The sequence below is a fragment of the Leopardus geoffroyi genome, chromosome B4, assembly GCF_018350155.1.
Source record: "Leopardus geoffroyi isolate Oge1 chromosome B4, O.geoffroyi_Oge1_pat1.0, whole genome shotgun sequence".
In the NCBI taxonomy this organism is placed as follows: Eukaryota; Metazoa; Chordata; class Mammalia; order Carnivora; family Felidae; genus Leopardus; species Leopardus geoffroyi.
Genome location: NC_059341.1, coordinates 77,993,000 through 78,012,854, shown reverse-complemented (window position 1 = coordinate 78,012,854; position 19,855 = coordinate 77,993,000). Strand labels below are relative to the sequence as shown.

At 39.7% G+C, this 19,855-nt stretch overlaps 1 protein-coding gene across 8 annotated transcripts in view; it reads right to left on the bottom strand.

The window, feature by feature from the left end:
• ATF1 (activating transcription factor 1) overlaps positions 1-19,855 on the bottom strand; it is an 81,654-nt gene that overhangs the window by 54,077 nt on the left and 7,722 nt on the right. For all 8 annotated transcript variants that reach the window (XR_006709170.1, XM_045465129.1, XM_045465133.1 and 5 more), the window contains exon 2: positions 19,677-19,775. Coding sequence is in view for 7 of the 8 variants with exons in the window: in XM_045465129.1 (XP_045321085.1) it covers positions 19,677-19,769 (93 nt within the window). In the remaining variant the exon portion in view is untranslated. The remainder of the gene's footprint in view (positions 1-19,676; positions 19,776-19,855) is intronic.

Here is a 19,855-nt window from a genome sequence, read left to right as displayed (position 1 = left end):
GTATCTATTCTCACATCCCACTGAAGAAATTAGATATTCCTTATAAATATATTTTCTCATAGTTTCCCAAGCTAAGAATCATTCCATTCAGTAAAATAACTCATTTCACGCTGTCTACAAAACAGATGATTAGAACATCTGAGCTCTCTGTAATTCTTAATCTGTTTTCAAAATGAAAAAATTTTTTCAAGCACCTGTGGAATATTCACCAAGATACCACATCCTAGATAATAAAAAAAAACTTTAACAAATTTAGAAGAATTATAATCACACAGGGTATGTTTTCTGACTATACGGAATCAAACTAGAAATCAGTAACAGAAATAAAACAGAAACATCATTAAACACATGGAAACTAAACAACACACTCCTAACTAAGCAACTGGTCAAAGAGGAAGCCTGAAAAGAAATTTAAAATATACACAGAAGTGAATAAAATTAAAATACAACATACTACAATTGTGGGAAGCATCTACAACAATGCCTAGAGGGAAACAGATAGTATTAAATATTTTCATTAACAAAGAGAAAAGATCTCAAATCAATAATTAAGTTCCAGGGCACCTGACTGGCTTAGTCAGAAGAATGTGAGACTCTTGATCTCACAGTCAGGAGTTCAAGCCCCATGCTGGGTAAAGAGATTATTAAAAAATAACAACAAAACAAATTAAAAAAAAAAAAAAGAATGTAAGTTCCTCACTCAAGAAACTAGGAAAAAAAAAAAAGAAACTAGAAAAAGATAAACTCAAAGGGGGCAGAAGGAAGGGAATAATATAGGAGCAGAAATCAAATTGAAAACAGGAAAATAAAGCAAAATCAATAAAACAAAAAGCTAGTTCTTTAGGCAGAGGATGGGAAGGATAGTCAATAAAATCTATAAACCCCTGGGAAGACTGACAAAGATAAAAAAAGAGAAACACAAATTACCAACACAAGTAAGGAAATAGGGGGACATCATTATAGACCTGTGAAAATTAAAGGAAACCTCACTAAACTGGGGTTGGGTGGCCAAAAGGGAAGCTGTACTCACTCGATGTCAATCACAGGCTGGGACACGGAAAGATGTACACTGCATCATCTCCTACAAGAAACTATCTTTGCATCTCAGCTAATGAGAAACTATCATCACCCTGAACTCATGCTTTTCTCCAATGAACTTTCTTTCGAAAGTTGTTCTTTCGAAACAACCCCCTCCCAACCTCCTTCCCTCTCCATGAAACAACGTTCCTCTCCTGTGTGTTTGTGGGATGTGTCTATAGTTTTGCCATAGCTTGCATGCCCCAAACTGCAATTCTCTGTTATTCCCAAATAAACCCACTTTTGCAGGTAAAATATTGATTTAATTTTTTTTATTTTATTTATTTTTTTATTTTTTTAATGTTTATTTTTGAGACAGAGAGAGACAGAGCATGAACGGGGGAGGGTCAGAGAGAGGGAGACACAGAATCCGAAACAGGCTCCAGGCTCTGAGCTGTCAGCACAGAGCCCGATGCGGGGCTCGAACTCAAGGACTGCGAGATCATGACCTGAGCCGAAGTCGGCCGCCCAACCGACTGAGCCACCCAGGCGCCCCTTGATTTAATTTTTAAGGTTAATTTTTAACCTCATTTGGTGAAGAGAAGTGAAGTCAAAGGAAGAACCCTAGTATCTCTGACGTTTGTAAGCAAACAGGTGCCAGAGAGCTAATAACTGAGCTCACTACTTTCCTGCCCATTCTGGAGTTTGAAGTTTCCCCCTACATTCCAACTCTGCTCTCTACGTTTGGGCTCTCTGGGCTTTATCAAGGACGTACTTTAAGGATCTGCCTTTTCTGAGAATACTTGTTAGGCTTTCACAGTCTGACTCCTTTTTAGCACCAGACTGTTCCTACTGAAGTATGCTAACCCTCAGTCCCTTTCCTTTGAACTGGGCTGTTTATACTGGAATGTGCTGGCCTTTGGTCTGATTTCTTCTGGAATCAGGCTGTTCCTGATGAAAGTGTGCTGTTTAGGAATTTTTGGTTTTTGCTCTAGAAAACAAAACAAAACAAAACAAAAACCCCAAAAAACTAAAAAATGGGATCCTAGTCATCAAAATGCTTTGAGGGCATCCCTACTGGGACCCCGGCCCAATTTTATGCTTATTGTACTTAAAAAAATTTTTTTTAAGTTTTATTTACTTAAGTAATCTCTACACCCAATATGGGGCTAGAACTTACATTCCTGAGATCAAGAGTTGCACACCCTTCCAGATGAGCCAGGCAGGTTCCCCTGATTTTATATTTAAATACTATAATCCTTCCTCATGTACATTTCTAGTAAACATACCAATTTACAAGTAACTTAGAACCTCAAATGGCCATTATGGGGAACTTTCAATCTTTCCAAACTTACTTTTCTCAAATCTGAATTGAACAGCTATGGCTCTAAAATTGTGAAAACTGAGGGGCACCTCGGTGGCTCAGTGGGTTGTGTCCAACTCTTGATTTCAGCTCAGATCATGATCTTGCGGTTTCCTGAGTTGGAGTCCCGTGTCAGGCTCTGAGCTCATGCAGAGCCTGCTTGGGATTCTCCCCTCTCTCCCTTGCTCCCTGCCCCTGCTCCACTCATACTCTCTCTCTCTCTCTCTCTCTCCAAATAAAATTTTAAAATGTTAATAGATAAACAAATAAAACTGTTGAAACTGAAGGGAATGTTTTGATTTATATGTTGAAGCTTCCAACTGTTAACAGGAATCTAAAATTGCCTCTCTACAAATCAGAATTTCTAACTGAGACGAACCATTAAAGACAAAAAGGCCTCTGAGGCCTCTTTTCCCCCTCCCTTGTTTGTGCCTCAGAACTGCAGTAGCTAAAGCTCAGGCCCCACCTCCAGCACCATCCTGACCTCCTCCCCATGACCCCTACTCCTTCATGCTAATCCTTTCACCAAACTTCCTTTTCCCCTTGAATCTCCCTCCACTCCCTCTTCCTTGAAGCCTATCAGAACCTGTCCCTGTTAAAGTTATCTTTTGAGGATCCAAGTAAACCCTAAATTTCTTAGGTTCCCTAGACTAAGGCTGAATTGTGAGTCCCAGTTAAAGAGATTCCTAAAGAGACAAAGGACTACCCCTATAGTTTTGCTAAAGAATTTAACAAAGATATTCAAATTCACAGTTTCTCAGATTTATATCAATTAGTCCACATGCTTGTTGGTGAGGGCCAGGCCAAACACTGGATGAAGCCAGCCTGATGGCAATATCCGGAAGGGGATTTAGAGAAAGAAACTCCTAACTTTGGCAAGACGCTAGAACACATGCTAGAAGTTTCCACTGAGCAACTATAGTAGCTTTTCCTAAGCCTGCTGATTGGAACAAAATTCAGGCTTGTACATAAAAGCCTGATGAACCTATTTATCAGCATTGCAATCAACTCCAAATTGTCTTTAAATTTTTTTTTTTACTTTCCTGAGGTGTCTGGGTGGTGCAGTCAGTTAAGCATCCGACTTCGGCTCAGGTCGTGATCTCGCAGTTGAATTCAAGCCCTGCATTGGGCTCTGTGCTGACAGCTCAGAGCCTGGAGTCTGCTTTGGATCCCTCTCTCTATCTGCCCCTCCCCTGCTCATGCTCTGTCTCTCAAAAATAATAAATAAACATTAGACACATTTTTTTTGACCTTCCTTTAAATGTTGAATCTACCTAGATAGCATTTAACTATGTTTATTAATGGGCTGAACCAGATCTTCCACGATGGGAAAATATATCCACTCCAGATTTAGTTAATTTAGCAAACCAGCTTGCTCATACCCCAGATGAGTCACCTTAAAATAAAGACTGCTAAACTCCTCAAGTTTCAACTCTGGCAAATGAAGGACCCTAACCAAAACCCACCAGTTTCTGCTATTATTGCAAAGGGCCAGCACAATGGAAAAAAGTGTTAAGTGCTTCAGGAGCTTCAGCCCTCCAGCCAGCTTTTCCAATGCCCTCCTAATTCCCAATGACAGAGCTCCAAGAAACTCCCGATCCTCCCACTTAATTGAGTTAGAGAAACCATTCTCCAGATTGAAGAATTCTCTCTGCCCTTACAGACAAGGGAGCTATACTCTTGGTGTTCAACTCCATTGCTATAAAGCAGCTCTGTCTCAGAGTACTACAACAGTTCAAATAGTGGAGTCGCTAATGAACCTCAACAGGTTCCTGTCTTTGAACCTATTCCCTTTTGTTTAGGCCCTTTGAGAGATACCCATCTTTTTTTCTCCCTTTGTTCCTCCACCCCTATTTATCAGGCTGAGATTTCTTAAAAAATATTATGCCAAAATTTCTTTCTCCCAGAGGAGGGAAATAATTCTAGAATTTGACAGCAGTAATCAAGATAGCTAACCAGGGGAATTAAATGACCCTTGACACCTTTTATTTGTTCTGTCTCTGATGGCACTATATTGAGTCTAGGGACACTAGTCATTTGTTCCCACTGCTTTCCTTTTCGTGAGCAGAATCTTCAACTGATATTGGCAGCATCCACAGTGCACCTCCTGTAAATATTCAGATTCCTCAAAACCTCTCCCCAGAATGAATCAATATCCTATAAATAAAGACACCCTTCAAGGCATCAGGCCCGTAACAGAATACAAAGCTCAGGACATCAATATCCTCTGCACTAGTGCCTGTAATACCTCTATTTTTCCTGTGAGAAAACCCAATGGCTAAGGATAGAGGTTTGTCCAGGACCTGTGCGAAATAATCATCATCATCATCATCCCTTGACGCCCTGTTGTTCCTAACTCCCATATGCTACTGACATCCATTCCCACCAAAAGTAAATTGTTCACTGTAATTGATCTAGGTGATGATTTTTTAGTATTCCAGTTGATAAAGAAGTTTGTTTTGTTTTGTTTTTTGCTTTCACTTGGGAAGAACAGGAATACACTGGGACAGCAATGCCCCCAGGGTTATAAAGACAGTCCTTTGACTTTTCACAATCCTTAAAAGCTGATTTGGATGATATGAAGCTCTCTGCAGGCTCTACTTTGTTACAACATGTAGATGATTAGCTTCTCTGCCGCTCTTCTCCAACCACTTCACAGGAGACAGCATCCACTTTTAAAACACCTGGCCATAAAGGGACATAAAGTCTCAAAAAAAATTTTTTTTTTTAAATACAGTTTGCCTAAATTCAGGTTTAGTACATAGGGCACCTGATCTTAGAACAAGAACTACATTTGGATCCAAGGAGGCTCCATGGCATCCTGAACTTTCCAATACCTAAAACTACACACCAATTACAAGGTTTTCTTGGACTGTCTGGCTACTGTTGAAACTGGATTCCAAACTTCTTTTGTATGGCTCAACCTCTACATGCTTTACTAAAAAATTACAAGCCTGATGCTATTATTCAGAAAGATCAGAAGAACATAGTTTCCGAGACTTTAAAGAAAAGCCTAATAAAGCCCCCTGCCCTCAGACATCCTAATTATCAACTTTCCTTTCTCCTCTTGGCATGAGAGAAGGAACTGTCCTTTGAGTAGTCATCCAAAAACATGGGGGCCATCATCAACCCATAGGGTATTATAACCAATAACTGGACCCTGTGGTGGAAGATGTCCTTGTTGCCTCAGAGCCAAGCCATTCCTACCACTTCCTTTTTAGTTAAAGTCACTGAAGAAATAACCCTGGGATACCCTTTAACCATCCTTATGCCCCACAAAGTAGAGGCCCTCCTGAATTCTCTCCTCACTCTCAGCACTTCTCAGTCATCTCACCTCCTGTGACATCCTGCTGCCAATGGCTCCTCATAGAACTCTTTCTGGCTGCAATAACCTTAACCCTGCTGGTCTTCTCCCTTCCTTCCCTGAAGAAATCCCTCATGACTGCTTAACGCTGACAGATCACCTTTCAACTCCCTGTGACAATTTACAGGAAACTCCTCTAACCACTGCAGATTTTTAATGGTTTACTCATGGTTCTTATTTAAAGGGTGAAAATGGTAAATATCATGCCAGATATGCTATTGCAACTCCTTTTGAGACTCAGAGGCAGCACCTTTACCTCTGGTTACTCCATAGGCTGAATTTTACACCCTTACGCAAGGCTGTACCTTAGCCAAAGGTAAAACTGCAAACATTTATACCCATAGTCCATATGCCTTTGGGGTAGCTCATGACTTTGGAATGTTACGGATATGGTGAAGCTTCCTTACCTCCAATGGGGATAAAACTAAAAATGGTTCCTATGTCCACAATTTACCAGATGCCATACTTTTGCCCGCTGCTCTATTATTAAGGTTCCTGGACATTCCAGACTCAACTCTCTGGGTGCCAAAATAAACCACCTTGCTGATATTGCCATGAAAAACACTGCTCTCAAGGAAACCAAAGCCAAACTTTTGTCATGGTCCAAAGGGATGTTCTCCCAAAATATCATTTGGGAAAACTAACAAGAGATACCCAACAATTAGTCCCAGGGAAGGAAAAACAGTATTAGAAATCTAGTAATTGTTGTTTTGATAAAAAGATGCTAGTTTGGACCAAATTAACAATCTGGTCCTACCAAAAATTCTAAATTCCTACTACTGTGCATGCATTAAACTATTGGTCTGCTGGCAAAATGTTATCATTCACAAACCAGTACTGGTGGAGAAATACTAATAAGGCTACAAAAAGTGCCTACCCTCATCTGTCCCGCCTGTCCAAAGTCTAATCGAGAAAAACTCATTCACACAAGTGGATTTCATGTAGCTTCCCCGTCTCATGGATAAATCTCATGATCCAGTTATGGTCTGCATACGTTTTAGCAGACTGAAGCTTTTCCTTGTAGACAGACCAATGCTTTTTCTGTGTCTAAAATTCTGATAGAAAAGATTATCCCTACCTGGAGACCTCTTCTCAAACTTCATAGTCATTGGGAAACCCATTTTTCCAGTCAGGTGCTTCAACAAGTCTGTGCTGTTTGGCCAGTTTTACAACACTTCCATTGTGCATACCAAGGTTAGTCAAATATGTAAGTGGCGCTATTAAGACTCAAAATTTGTAGACTCTCCAAATACCCTGGCCAAAGGTACTGATGTTAGTCTTTCAAATTTCAGATCCGTCCTCTTTGACTCATAGATACTTACTCTGAGATAGTCACAGGATGCTGATACATTTGGCCCCCACCTCCTCTGACCCATGGTTGATAAAAGGAGATATACTCCAATACTGTAAATCCTAATTGCTTCTATTAAAAATAACCATGCTTTGGTAGAGCAATTTTTTCACCATGCACTCCTGGTGACCTTAAGCATCACACCTTGCAACCTGGAGATTTCGTCTACTGAAAAAGACACTTCCAGAAACACTCTCAACCTTGCTAGAAATGGCCTTACCAGTTACTACTAACTACCCTTGTGCCGCCAAACTCTAAGAAACAGACTCCTGGATTCATGTGACACCTCTAAAGAAAGCACCAAACCGTGACTGGACCTGCAAGCCATCTGGTGACCTGAAAAATAAAGATTTCCCTGGAATTGAAGCAGACAACATTGGATGACGAGTCAGCTTTCCCAAGACGTCTGCACGAGGCCTGTATACCTTTTTCTCACTGTTGCTTCTTCTCTTTTGTGGAAAGACAATGAATGCCCTTGTCTGCATTTCCCAAAACCTTGTGAAGGAGGGCAACAACTTCTTTTGATTATGGCCCTTCAGAAACAGCCTCACTGTGATCCCATGACAAACTAATTTTTCACTTCTTCTAAAGAATTAGAAGATTCAGAATCCACAAAAGTCTTTCTTTCACCTGAACTAATAACTGACTCTGGATTCTTACCCAAATTCAAGGTCTCTGAGTTTGCAACCATAACAAACCGTAACATATTTGGTTCCAAACAGTCCTTTCAAGATAACAATGCTGTTTTAAAATGGCTTTGAGGTTTCATTCATCAGCTATTGCTTCATGTTTATACCTGCACTGTATCTTCCCAAATCCACTTGGTTAATTCTTTTAGTGTGTACATTCATAAATTTGACAACTCAGAAGAAATTATCAATTTTTTGAAAACCACAAACTACCAAAATTCAGCCATGAAAAAAACAGTCTGAATAGTCCTGTTAAAAAAAAAGAAAGAAAGAAAAGAAATTCCAGGCCCCGGTTTCACTGGAGAGTTTTATCAAACATTTCAGGAAGGAATGCCAATTTTATATAATCTCTTCCAGAAAAGAGGATGGAATTATTTCCCAACTTGTTTTATGAGGCCCAAGACATTACAAAAAAAGCAAACCACAGACCAGTATCTCATGAATTTAGATGCAAAAACCTCAACAAAGTGTTAGCAAATTGAATCTAGCAATATATAAAAAGAACATAACACCATGCTCCGGGGTGCTCAGTCAGTTAAGAGTCTGACTTTGGCTCAGGTCATGATCAGTTCATGAATTCCAGCCCTGCATAAGGCTCTCTGCTGTCAGCACAGAGCCTGCTTCAGATACTGTCCTCTCTCTCTGCCCCTCCCCTGTTCATTCTCTCTCTCTCCTAACTAAACTACAAAAACAAAAACAAAAAACAAAGCACCATGGCCCAAGTGCTATTTACTTCAGGTATGCAAGGCTGGTTCGACATTTAAAAATCAATCAATGTAATCCACCACATCAACAGGCAAAAGGAGAAAAAAATCATGACTGCATTCCAATCGATGCAGAAAAATCTCATTTCATGAAATTTAATCTCATTTCATGGGGAAAAAAAAAACTCTCAAAAACTAGGAATAGAGCTAACTTCCTCAAACTCACAAAGAGCATTTATAAAAAACCTACAGCTAATATCAGCCTTGATGAAAGAATGAATGCTTTTCCTCTAACACTGGGTACAAAGAAAGGATGTCCATTCTCACTACTCTATTCAACATAGTTCTGGGAGTTCTAAATGGTGCAATAAGGCAAGAAAAAAAGAAGTAAAATGTATGATAATTGGAATAAACTGGAATAACTGGAAAAAAAAGAAATAAAACCATCTCTATTTGCAGATGACTGTGTACATAGAGTATCACAAGGAATATTAAAAACATAACAAGAATAAAAAATCATCACTCCTAAAACTAATGTTACAAGGTATAAAGATCAATAAACCAAAGTCAGTTGCATTTCTATATCCTAACAAGAAACAAGTAAAAATCAACACAATGTAATTTATAATAGCTCCAATGAAAATACGCAATATTATTTACAATTGTTCTAAAAAATACCTAAACACTTAGGTATAAATCTAACAAAACATGTACAGGATCTGTACACTGAAAAAGACAAAATACTATGGAAAAAAGCAAAGGAAATTAAATAATTGGAGAGATTTACTATATTCAAGGATTGGAAGATTCAACCAGATGTCAATTCTCCCCAACTGACATAGACAAGGTTATTGTAAAATTTATACAGAAAGGGAAAGGCCCTAAAACAATTTTGAAAAAGAAGAATAAAATGGAAGTAATCTTTCTTCTTGATGTTAAGGCTTTCTATACAGAGTAATTAAGACAGCATGGTACTGACAGGGGGAGAGCACATAGATCAATGGAACACAACAGAGAACCAGAAACAGACAAATATGCCCAAATAATTTCTGACAGAGGTACAAAAGTAATGCAGTGGTGCTGTAATTGTACATCTGTAAGCAAAAGCAAAAACAACCCTCTCAAATCTACACAAAAATTAACTTAAAATGGATCATGGGTTTAAATGTAAAACATAAATAAAACTAAAAACTTTTAGAAGAAACAAAAAATCTTTGAATTTGGGACTAGAAAGAATTCTTAGACATCAAAAGCACAAACCATAAAAGGAAAACTTGATAAAATGGACCTGGTCAAAATGTAAAACTTTTGGCTCTGTGAAAGACCCTGTTAAATGAATGAAAAAGAAAAATCATTCTTCTACTCTCCCATACGATCCAAGCTGGAAAAATCCAAATAAAACTCACCTAGGTTTCTAAGTTACCCTATTGGAGAATCTTTATTTACCAAAAAGAAAGGAGAATCTTTCTTTAACAAAGAATGTCCAAGATGTTAGATAGAGTATCTCCAAGGTAAGAAAGAATTATCAAAGGCACCGATGCATTTACACACACACACATTCTTAGCTTATCCCTGGATGAACCTTGAGTTAAGTTTTCATGTCAAAAAATATGAATGGTATGGGGGCGCCTGTCTGGCTCAGTCAATAGAGCATGTGACTGACTCTTGGTCTCAGGGTTGTTAAGTTCAAACCCCTCACTGCAGTGTAGAGATAATTTAAAAAATTGAATTTAAAAAATATATGAATGGCATGAAGATCAAGCTGTTTTAAAAAGGTATTTTGTAGCCAAGCCTATTTGTAATTTCTTCCATATCCTCATTCATCCTCATCCTATGCCTGGAGACAACAGACTCTGGAGTTTTAGTGGATATTATGATGCAACTCACAGATCCCTTTTCATTAGTAAAAGACTTATTCCCCAGCTGCTGGAGTACAGCTGCTAGCAGACAGTGTTCAGTTGTCGGCCCTCTTAGGAACTAGCTTGGCTGATGAGTCACCTTGCCTGAGGTCACACACACCCCTTCTCAGGTCGGTCAAGATCCAATGACTGGTGCATGCTGGGATATAAAGGCCTGGCTGCTCCCTTCCCCTAATTCTGAAGAGCTATCTCAGCTTCAAAGCTCTCTCTAGGGGGTCAGTTGAGGCCTTCCGGGAGACTGAATCCCAGTCCCACTTCTCCTCCCGCCCAATCCTGCTTCTTTCTCTTCCTTTACTTTCCACAGGTTGTAATCCCAGGAAGACTCCCTAATAAACCTCCTACACGCTAATCTCCATCGCAGGGTCTGCTTCCCAGGAAACCCAAACCGTGACAGAAGTCAAACTGCTAGAAATGAAATCATGTCTCTAGCCTTACTAGCTGTGTAGAGGTTATAAAGGACAGTAGGTTAACATGAGGTTTAAAGATATTAAAACATGTAAAATGCTTAGAAATGCACCTGGCACACAGTGGACACAATAAATGTTAGCTGTCACTATCATCATTGTTTTCCCCATTCACACCCAGTTAAAATATACAAATTTCTCTACATCATGAGAATTACTGATATTTATGAGCTGGAAAAGACTTTAGAGATCACCAAGTCTGACACTCTTAATTTCCAGATGATGAACATCAAATCTAAATAAGTAACTTAGTGACAAAACCAGAGTTCAGACCAGGTCTTCTGAACGCTTCCATCATTCTTGTTATCAGGCAAGACTGCCTCTCAATCTACATATACTTTGTAATTAAATGAAATTCACCAATTACTAAGTCCCTCCCCTTCACTTTCCTGCCAAAATTGAACCTCAGCTCTCTTCTGAAGAACACTACCTCTCCTATAGCTCTCTCCTTCACTCATACCATAAGCCTACAGATAGGGTGTGTGTTCCCTTTGCTTTTCAGCCACTGTCCCTTCAAAGTCCTCCCCTAAAAGCGTCCAACTTCAAGGCTCATAGCAACAGACCGTCCTTATGGCAGTCACGTCCCCTCATTTCTTTAAGACGTTAGCCTGCAGACCAACCTATTCTTTCTAATACTATTCCTGATATAATCTGTGGTATTCTCAATATGCAACATCCAGTAACCTTCCACACCCAGACCTCTTTTATTCTTCTCCAAAACCCTGTCTTCCACCCTCTTCAGCTACCTGCTCCTGTGGTCATACCCTACAAGGTTTCTAAACAGGCATTTTGGGCAGGACAATTCTTCCATGTGCAGGAATATCCTGTTCTCAAACTCAAGTATCTATCTGAGATATCACCTACTTCCAATTCATTACCTCTACTATTTGGACGCTCAACAATTCTTGGGACTCCACACGAACCTATAATCCATGAGCCTACTACTATTTTTTCCCCTGCTCTTCACCCTATCAAGTACCTACTTCCTTCCTTATACAGCTTAAATTTCATGGCCCAGCATTATAATCACTGTATCACGCACACCATCAATGCCCTTGTCTTTTCCTTCTTCATTGTAGTCCTTAACTAAATATCAACCCTGTTAACTCCCCTACTCTACGTGTGTAACCTGGATGCAAACCATACCTGAACTGGACTGGAGAAAAAATACACAACTGAATTTAACAGTCTCACTTTAAATTCATGATCAAACTTCAAGTGGACTGATGGAATGCCTTGGCTGGTTAGGCGTCTGACTTCAGCTCAGGTCACGATCTCACAGTTTGTGGGTTCAAGCCCTTCATCAGGCTCTGTGCTGACAGCTCAGAGCCTGGAGCCTGCTTCAGATTCTGTGTCTCCCTCTCTCTCTGCCCCTCCCCTACTCGTGCTCTGTCTCTCTCTCTCTCTCTCTCTCTCAAAAATAAACATTAAAAAAAAAAAAAAACAACAACTTAATGATCTCCAGCAATTCTGCTACATATCCGTAGTCCATTTACATTTCTCACTGTCCCAACAGACTACTTCACATGTTCTCCTTGTTTCCTATCTTCTCAAAGCATTTTATTTCACTGAAAAACAAAGAAGTTATCAAAAGAAAACTTTCAGAGTATCTCATCCTCAATCTACCCACCTACTCTATATTTACTTTCTTTCTTACTATGAATGACGTACCTGTGCTCGTATAAAATAAATTTTTCCATCTGTAGACTAAATCTCGTTCCCTCTCCTTAAGGACTTCATCCCAAAATTGACTTCTCTTTCCTGTATCATCAAATTTTCCCCTTCTATTGTATCATTCACATCAGTGTACCAACAGACTGTTGGTATTCCTCCCATCTCAAAAAGTAATAATAAAAGCAAAGCTCCCATGACCTACAAACCTCTCCAGCAACTTTATTTCTTAGCCCTCTTTGCAACAAAACTCCTCAAAGGAGTTGTCTATTCATTTTGTTGTCAATGAGTGTCCAATTCTTTTCTTCTTCTCTTTTTTTTTTAATTTTTTTTTTCAACGTTTATTTATTTTTGGGACAGAGAGACAGAGCATGAACAGGGGAGGGGCAGAGAGAGAGGGAGACACAGAATCGGAAACAGGCTCCAGGCTCTGAGCCATCAGCCCAGAGCCTGACGCGGGGCTCGAACTCACGGACCGTGAGATCGTGACCTGGCTGAAGTTGGACGCTTAACCGACTGCGCCACCCAGGCGCCCCTCTTCTTCTCTTTTTCCATGTTCTCTTGGATCTAATTAGATTTTTACCCCCCCCCCCCCACTGAAATAGTTCTTAAGGCTGTCAATAAATTTCATGTTGCTAAATACAGTCAATTCTTACTATTTGTGGTAGTTACATTCTATAAAGTTGCATGTGCACAGAATTAGCAAATACTGAACCACTGCTCCAGAGGGAGTATGGAGGTAGGTTCCTGCAAGCTCCTGGGCACCTTATTTGCATCAACTGGTCAACATATAACCAGTGTTCCTCTTTAAAGATACCTTTTTAGTATATATAATGTTAATCCATTAACACTGAACCCAAGAACAGCAAAACTACAACTCGTGCTTGAATGAAACTTATTTAACACATATATTTTCTCCATAAGGTATATCACAGCCTCCTTGCACTTAGACGACACCCAGTACAACTCTGGGAGGCCATTTCAAACAGCACAATCACCAACAAAAAGCAAAAAAATGCAAAAAATATGGCACTAACTAGACTACAAAAAGAACTGTTTATAGTATGAGAGCTAAAATAAGACAAAGCACTGGCATCTTGTTCGATGTCAGCTGGAATGGTGTGCATTAAATGACTCCATTTTTTCACCACTCTGGGCATGTATACTAATGACCACAGAAGTCCTGGATTGATTCCAGGGTTACAAATAAATTTTATCAAGTAGGCAAATCTGCAAATACAGAATCCTTGAATAATGAAGACTGACTGTGTAAGGGTTGCTTTTTATTCCTTATTCGACATGCTAGCAGAATTTTACATTAGACCATCGCCTTATTCTTAATTTCCAAGATTCTAATTTCTCTTGATTTTCCTCTTAACCTCACTGGCCAACCTACCCCAGTCAAATCCACTGACCTCATCTATGAGTATACAAGACCCCCAGTAATCTCATCTAGTCTCATGACTTTAATTACACTTATGTTACAAAGATATTGTCCCACAGCTCTTGGATGCTCTGGTCTGTTTTCCCCCTATTTGTTTTCAGTGTGTTTAATTTCTGCTGATCTATCTTTAAGTCCACTGATTCTTTCCTTGGCTATGTTAAATCTGCTAACAAGTAGTCCTAAAATATACTTCATCTATATCAAAATTTAATTTTAGCATTTTCATTTGACCTTCATATACTTTTCATTCCTATGCTGAAATTTACCATTATACATGTTGTCCACCTTTTTTCCACTAGAGCCTTTACTATGTTATTCACTGGTATTTTTTTTTTTTAAGTCTTTTTTTTTTTTTTTTTTTTTTTGAGAGAGCAGGTACACGTGCATGAGCGAGCAGGGGAGTGGTAGAGAGAGGGAGAGAGAGAATCCCAAGCAGCCCCGATTCAGGGCTCAATCCCATGAGCTGAGAGATCATGACCTGAGCCGAAATCAAGAGCCAGATGCTTTAACCAACTAAGCCACCCAGGCGCCCCTATTCATTGGTATTTTTAAATTCACTGTCTGACAGTTCTGGTAACTATGTCATCCTCAGTCTATTGATTATTTTGATTCTTGAACAGTGGATTATTTTTTCTTATTTTTTTGCATGTTTCATAATTTTTGCCTGAATGATGGACATCATGTATAAAACAACACAGACTGAGGAAACAGTATAAAAATGGGTATGGCTAAGTGCGCCCGGGTGGCTCTGTCGGTTAAACAACCAACTTCGGCTCAGGTTATAATCTCACAGTTCTTGAGATGGAGCCCCACACTGGGCTCTGTGCTCTCAGTGCAGACCCTCTGTCTCCCTCTCTCTCTGCCCCCCTCCCTTGCTCACTCGCTCCCTCAAAAATAAACAAACATTTAAAAAATGGGTATGGCTCTTCTTCTCCAACCTGTTAGTTGGGGGGCTGAGGGGAAGGGTTGAGTCATCTATTCAGGAATTGGGCTGGGCTTGGGTTTTGTTGTTAGGATTACCTTAAGTGTACTATCTGCTTCAAATTCCTCTAGTGCCACCTTCTGCTTAGAGTGGGAGCTGGTTTGCCCAGAGTGTTTTCTCAATGTTCTTGCTCCACCCTCAGCTTTAGGTTTTCTCTCCCCAGAGACTCTCTTCCCCAGAGACTCTCTCCACAGTCTTGCCCCTCCCCTGGGCAACTGCTGTTGCTTTTACTTGCTAGCAGGGAACAGGGAAGTTCTCCATTATCCTGGCTCGGTCTCAGGCAAGCCCTGTATCTCTGGGTCTCAGGGGTTGGGCTTTCTCCCAGTAGTAGGAAAACTAAAGGTCTTAAACCCAGAACAGTTTCCTCCCCTTCTCTCAAGGTTTATGGGTTTTTTTTTTTTTTTCCTTTCATTCCTCCTAGCCACAATGGAAAATGGAGTTTATCCCCTTCCCCCAGTGGCTTAAAGCTGTTTTCCACAGGGAGAAAAGGGTCCAGGCAGGCCCGTACCACCTAATAAGCCTTTCTGTGGCCTCCCTTGCTTTCCCCAATTTTTCTCAAGAGAAACCGTTGGGAGGACCTTGGAGAAACACCAACAGCTGGGGGTTATCTACCATGTATCTGCAGCTCTCAAAGATTCTATACTCTCATGCAGCCCACATTTAGGCTTTAGCAATTCATTAAAAACTTAGCTGAATTCTCCTTTCCCCTTGTATGACAGCCCTGTCTTCTTCCTGTGCTCCGTTACAGATTAGCCAGGCCTACACCCCACCTCTGATGGATCAAGAGAGATTATGACTTTGTACATTACAGCTCATTCTTATTTTAAGATGGGAGCAATACTCTTTTCAGCTTTCTGTATCCTAAGTGGAAGCCAGAAATCACTTTGTGAATTTAAATACAATCTATATACCCACAACTCCTAAATTTACATTTCTAGTCTGGACTTCTTCCCTAGACTCTGGACCATATATATCCAACTGCCTACTGGACAAATCTACACAAACTCTAAGGTAACCCCCATGATCCCCACCTCTTAGTATTCATGCCTTTGAATAATCCTTTCCCCTTGAGTGTGGGAGGGACCTGCAACTTGCTTCTAATCAACAGAATAAGGCAATGGGGTATCATTCCCGCGATTACGTTACATTTTATGGCAAAGGAATGGGATATCGTTCCATTGATTATATTATATGGTATCATAAAAGACTCTGTCTTGCTAGCTGACTCATTCTCACCCTCTGACACAGGTAAGGGAAGCAGGCTGCCATGCTGTGAACTGCATGGGGAGGGCCACCTGGCAGCAAATTGCAGATGACCTCTAAGATCTGAGCGTGGCTTCCAGCCAACAAAAAACTGAAGCTCTCAGTCCTACAGCTGCAACAAAATGAATTCTGCCAACAACCCGAGTGAACTTGGAAGTGATTCCTCTCCAGTCTAACCCACAGGTAAGAACCCAGCCCCAGCCAATACCAGAGTATGTAGCTAAGAAGTTTCTGACCTCACAGAAACTGTGAGATAATAAATGCTGTGTTCTTGTGAGCCATTAAACTTGTGATAATTTGTGGGGCGCCTGGGTGGCTCAGTCGGTTGGGTGTCCGACTTCGGCTCAGGTCATGATCTCGCAGTCCGTGAGTTCAAGCCCCGCGTCGGGCTCTGTGCTGACAGCTCAGAGCCTGGAGCCTGTTTCAGATTCTGTGTCTCCCTCTCTCTCTGACCCTCCCCCATTCATGCTCTGTCTCTCTCTCTCAAAAATAAATAAACGTTAAAAAAAATTAAAAAAAAAACAAAACAACTTGTGGTAATTTGTTTTGCAGCACAGAAAACTAATATAGATAGTATCACCAACTTAACATGCCTAAAAGCCAAATTCCTGATTGCCAATATTACCTCCAAAAGAAAAAACATGCTCTAGTGTTGTCCATCTTAATTAAGTGGCAACTCCATTCCTCCAGTTATTCAAGCCCAAAACTACAGGGTCTATCTCAATTTCTTTTTTTTTTTCCTCCAAAATCCACACGTAATCCAAAAGTAAACACTGTTGGTTTCACAAGCAAATTATATCCACAATCTAACTTTATCTCACTACCACCACTGCTACCACTTTGGTTCAAGTCACTATCACCTCTCATGCACATTATTGCAACGGCCTCCTAAGCAGTTTTCCCGCTTCCACTCGACCGAGCAGCCAAAATGGTCCTACTAAAATATCAGTTAGATAACGTTTTTACTCAAAACACTCCAAAGGGTCCTCATCCTACCCAGATTAAAAGCCAAAAGACTTCCAGTGGCATACAAGGCCTACCTTATCTGACACTCCCCTTCCCACTCCAAACCTCTCTGCCTCATCTTGTGTCATTCTCCCCTCGTTCATCTGCCACCACACCAGCCTCCGTGATGTTCCTTAACCGTGCCAAGCACATATCAGTCTCAGCATTTTACAACTGTTAGTCCATGTAACTGAAGAGTTATTTCTACTACTCTTCTCTGACCACTTTATATAAAAAGGCAAATCCACTTGTCCCCACCAGCTCCCTATCCCTCCTACCCTGTTTTATCAGTCTCCACAATACATACTATGAACTGATATCTGTTTTATTGCCTGTCTCCTCAAAATTAGAATGTAATTTCCATAAGAGCAGAGACTTCTGTTCACTGTGATACTACTGTATTAGATACTGTTTCCTTACAATATTCAGAGTCTAATCAAGTAGTCAAGCCACAAGAATTTGAACATAAAGTCAGTCACGTTATTTTTCAAAATCACTACAAAATTACTTAATCACTTGGAAATGTACTTATTCTACAACACTATAAATATGCTTCTAAGGAAACTTGAAAAACATTCACATCTCACCAAAATAACTGAAATACACACGTAAGCCAAGTGAATTTAAACATCTCTGTGGAGGGCGCTATTAACAGAAAGATAACTGAAAGACTCCATAACTGTTTTTCCAGCACCTTCTGGAGTAGATATAATTATTCCACACAGATACAGCCAAATAATATAGAAGGATACATCAAGCTGGAAGGATTAATAACCCTTTAGGGCCCTGGCTCTCAAAGGTTTTGGTCTACAGACCCTTTAACACTCTTAAAAACTGAGGACCTCACAAAATTCTTATTTTATGGGCTTTTAATCTACTAACACTTACACTTAAATTAAAACAAGGGACACCTACAAGACTCAGTCGGTTAAGCATTCAACTCTTGATTTTGGCTCAGGTCATGATCTCACGGTTCATGAGATCGAGCCCACGTTGGGTTCCATGCTGACAGCACAGAGTCTGCTTGGGACTCTCTCTCCCCCTCTCTCTGTCCCTCCCTTGCTGTCTCTCGAAATAAATAAGTAAACAACAGCAAAAAAAAAAAATCAAAAAATTTAAAAATATTTACCAGTTTATTTTAAAATAATATAAATCTATTACACGTTAATATAATGTTTTCATTTCTATAACTAAACTCCACCCCCCTAAATTAGTGAGAGAATGGTATTGTTTTATATTTCTGCAAATTACCTTCATGTTTGAGTTAATAGAAAACGGCTGAACTCTCTTAGCTGCTTCTACCTTAAATATGTTGCCATATGTTGTTTTGGATGAGATACATGAACAAAGTCTGGCCTCACACATACATGTAGTTGGAAAAAGGAAGTCTGTTTTAATAGTCTTTTCAGATAATTGTGGATATTCTTCGATACCACATTAAAACTCAACAGGCTGTTTGCAATGTACACTCTGAACGTTGCACTGCATATTCTGTTAACATTAAAATCCATTAGTCTACCTTGTACTTTGACCAAATCTTATACTCATGCATGATTTTGTACACAAGTTTGCAACTAAAAAGTCTATAACTACTGGAAAACTGTCAAGCTCACAATTGTGAATACAAGTTTTCCAAAATTCTAATTTTTGCTTGAAAATTCAAATCTTATCGCTGACAACAAATAGTTGTTTCCTTGAAATGGATCAGATGCATGGATCAGACAATTTGAAATTTGTAAAATGTCAATTCTATAATATGCATGCCTATCAATTGAAGTTCTCTTACGTATACACGCCTATTTTCCAGTTAAGCAGAAATATTTCCTATCTATCCATAATAAATCTATTGAATTAAAGATGGTTTGCCTCTTAAAACTATTCATCTGTTTCTTTTTTAATTTTTTTTTTTTTCAACGTTTATTTATTTTCGGGACAGAGAGAGACAGAGCATGAACGGGGGAGGGGCAGAGAGAGAGGGAAACACAGAATCGGAAACAGGCTCCAGGCTCTGAGCCATCAGCCCAGAGCCTGACGCGGGGCTCGAACTCACGGACCGCGAGATCGTGACCTGGCTGAAGTCGGACGCTTAACCGACTGCGCCACCCAGGCGCCCCTATTCGTCTGTTTCAAGTTAGCTCAAAGAGCCAGTTAATTTTTCATTTTTCTCACATAGCAACAAAATCAGTCTGAAAAAAATCTAAACAATCATGCCCCACATAAAATGAAATCTACTTCTTCAAGTTTTGAGAAGTATATACACATTAAAACAACACTAAATATACTTCACATGAAAGAAAATAAAACTGAGTGATCTTGACAGGATTTTTAAATCCAATCTACCTTCCTTCCATACATTTCAACGTTTTACAGTTCTTTCTGCTTGGTTCTTTTTATGAAATATTCCTAATTAGCTCAGTATTTTGGTTGGGAAAGGCCTTACCTGTTGAGCAATATGAGAAATATGAGCTCCCTGAACTGCAGAACCAGGTTGCAGTGCTGTCTCTGAAGTGTTACTCTTGTGGGAATCTTCCATAATCAACTATAAGAGGAAAAAAGTCAGTTAAAAGATGCTTCCTAACTTCATTTTCAAGAAATCCTAAGACATTTCTTTCCTAAACA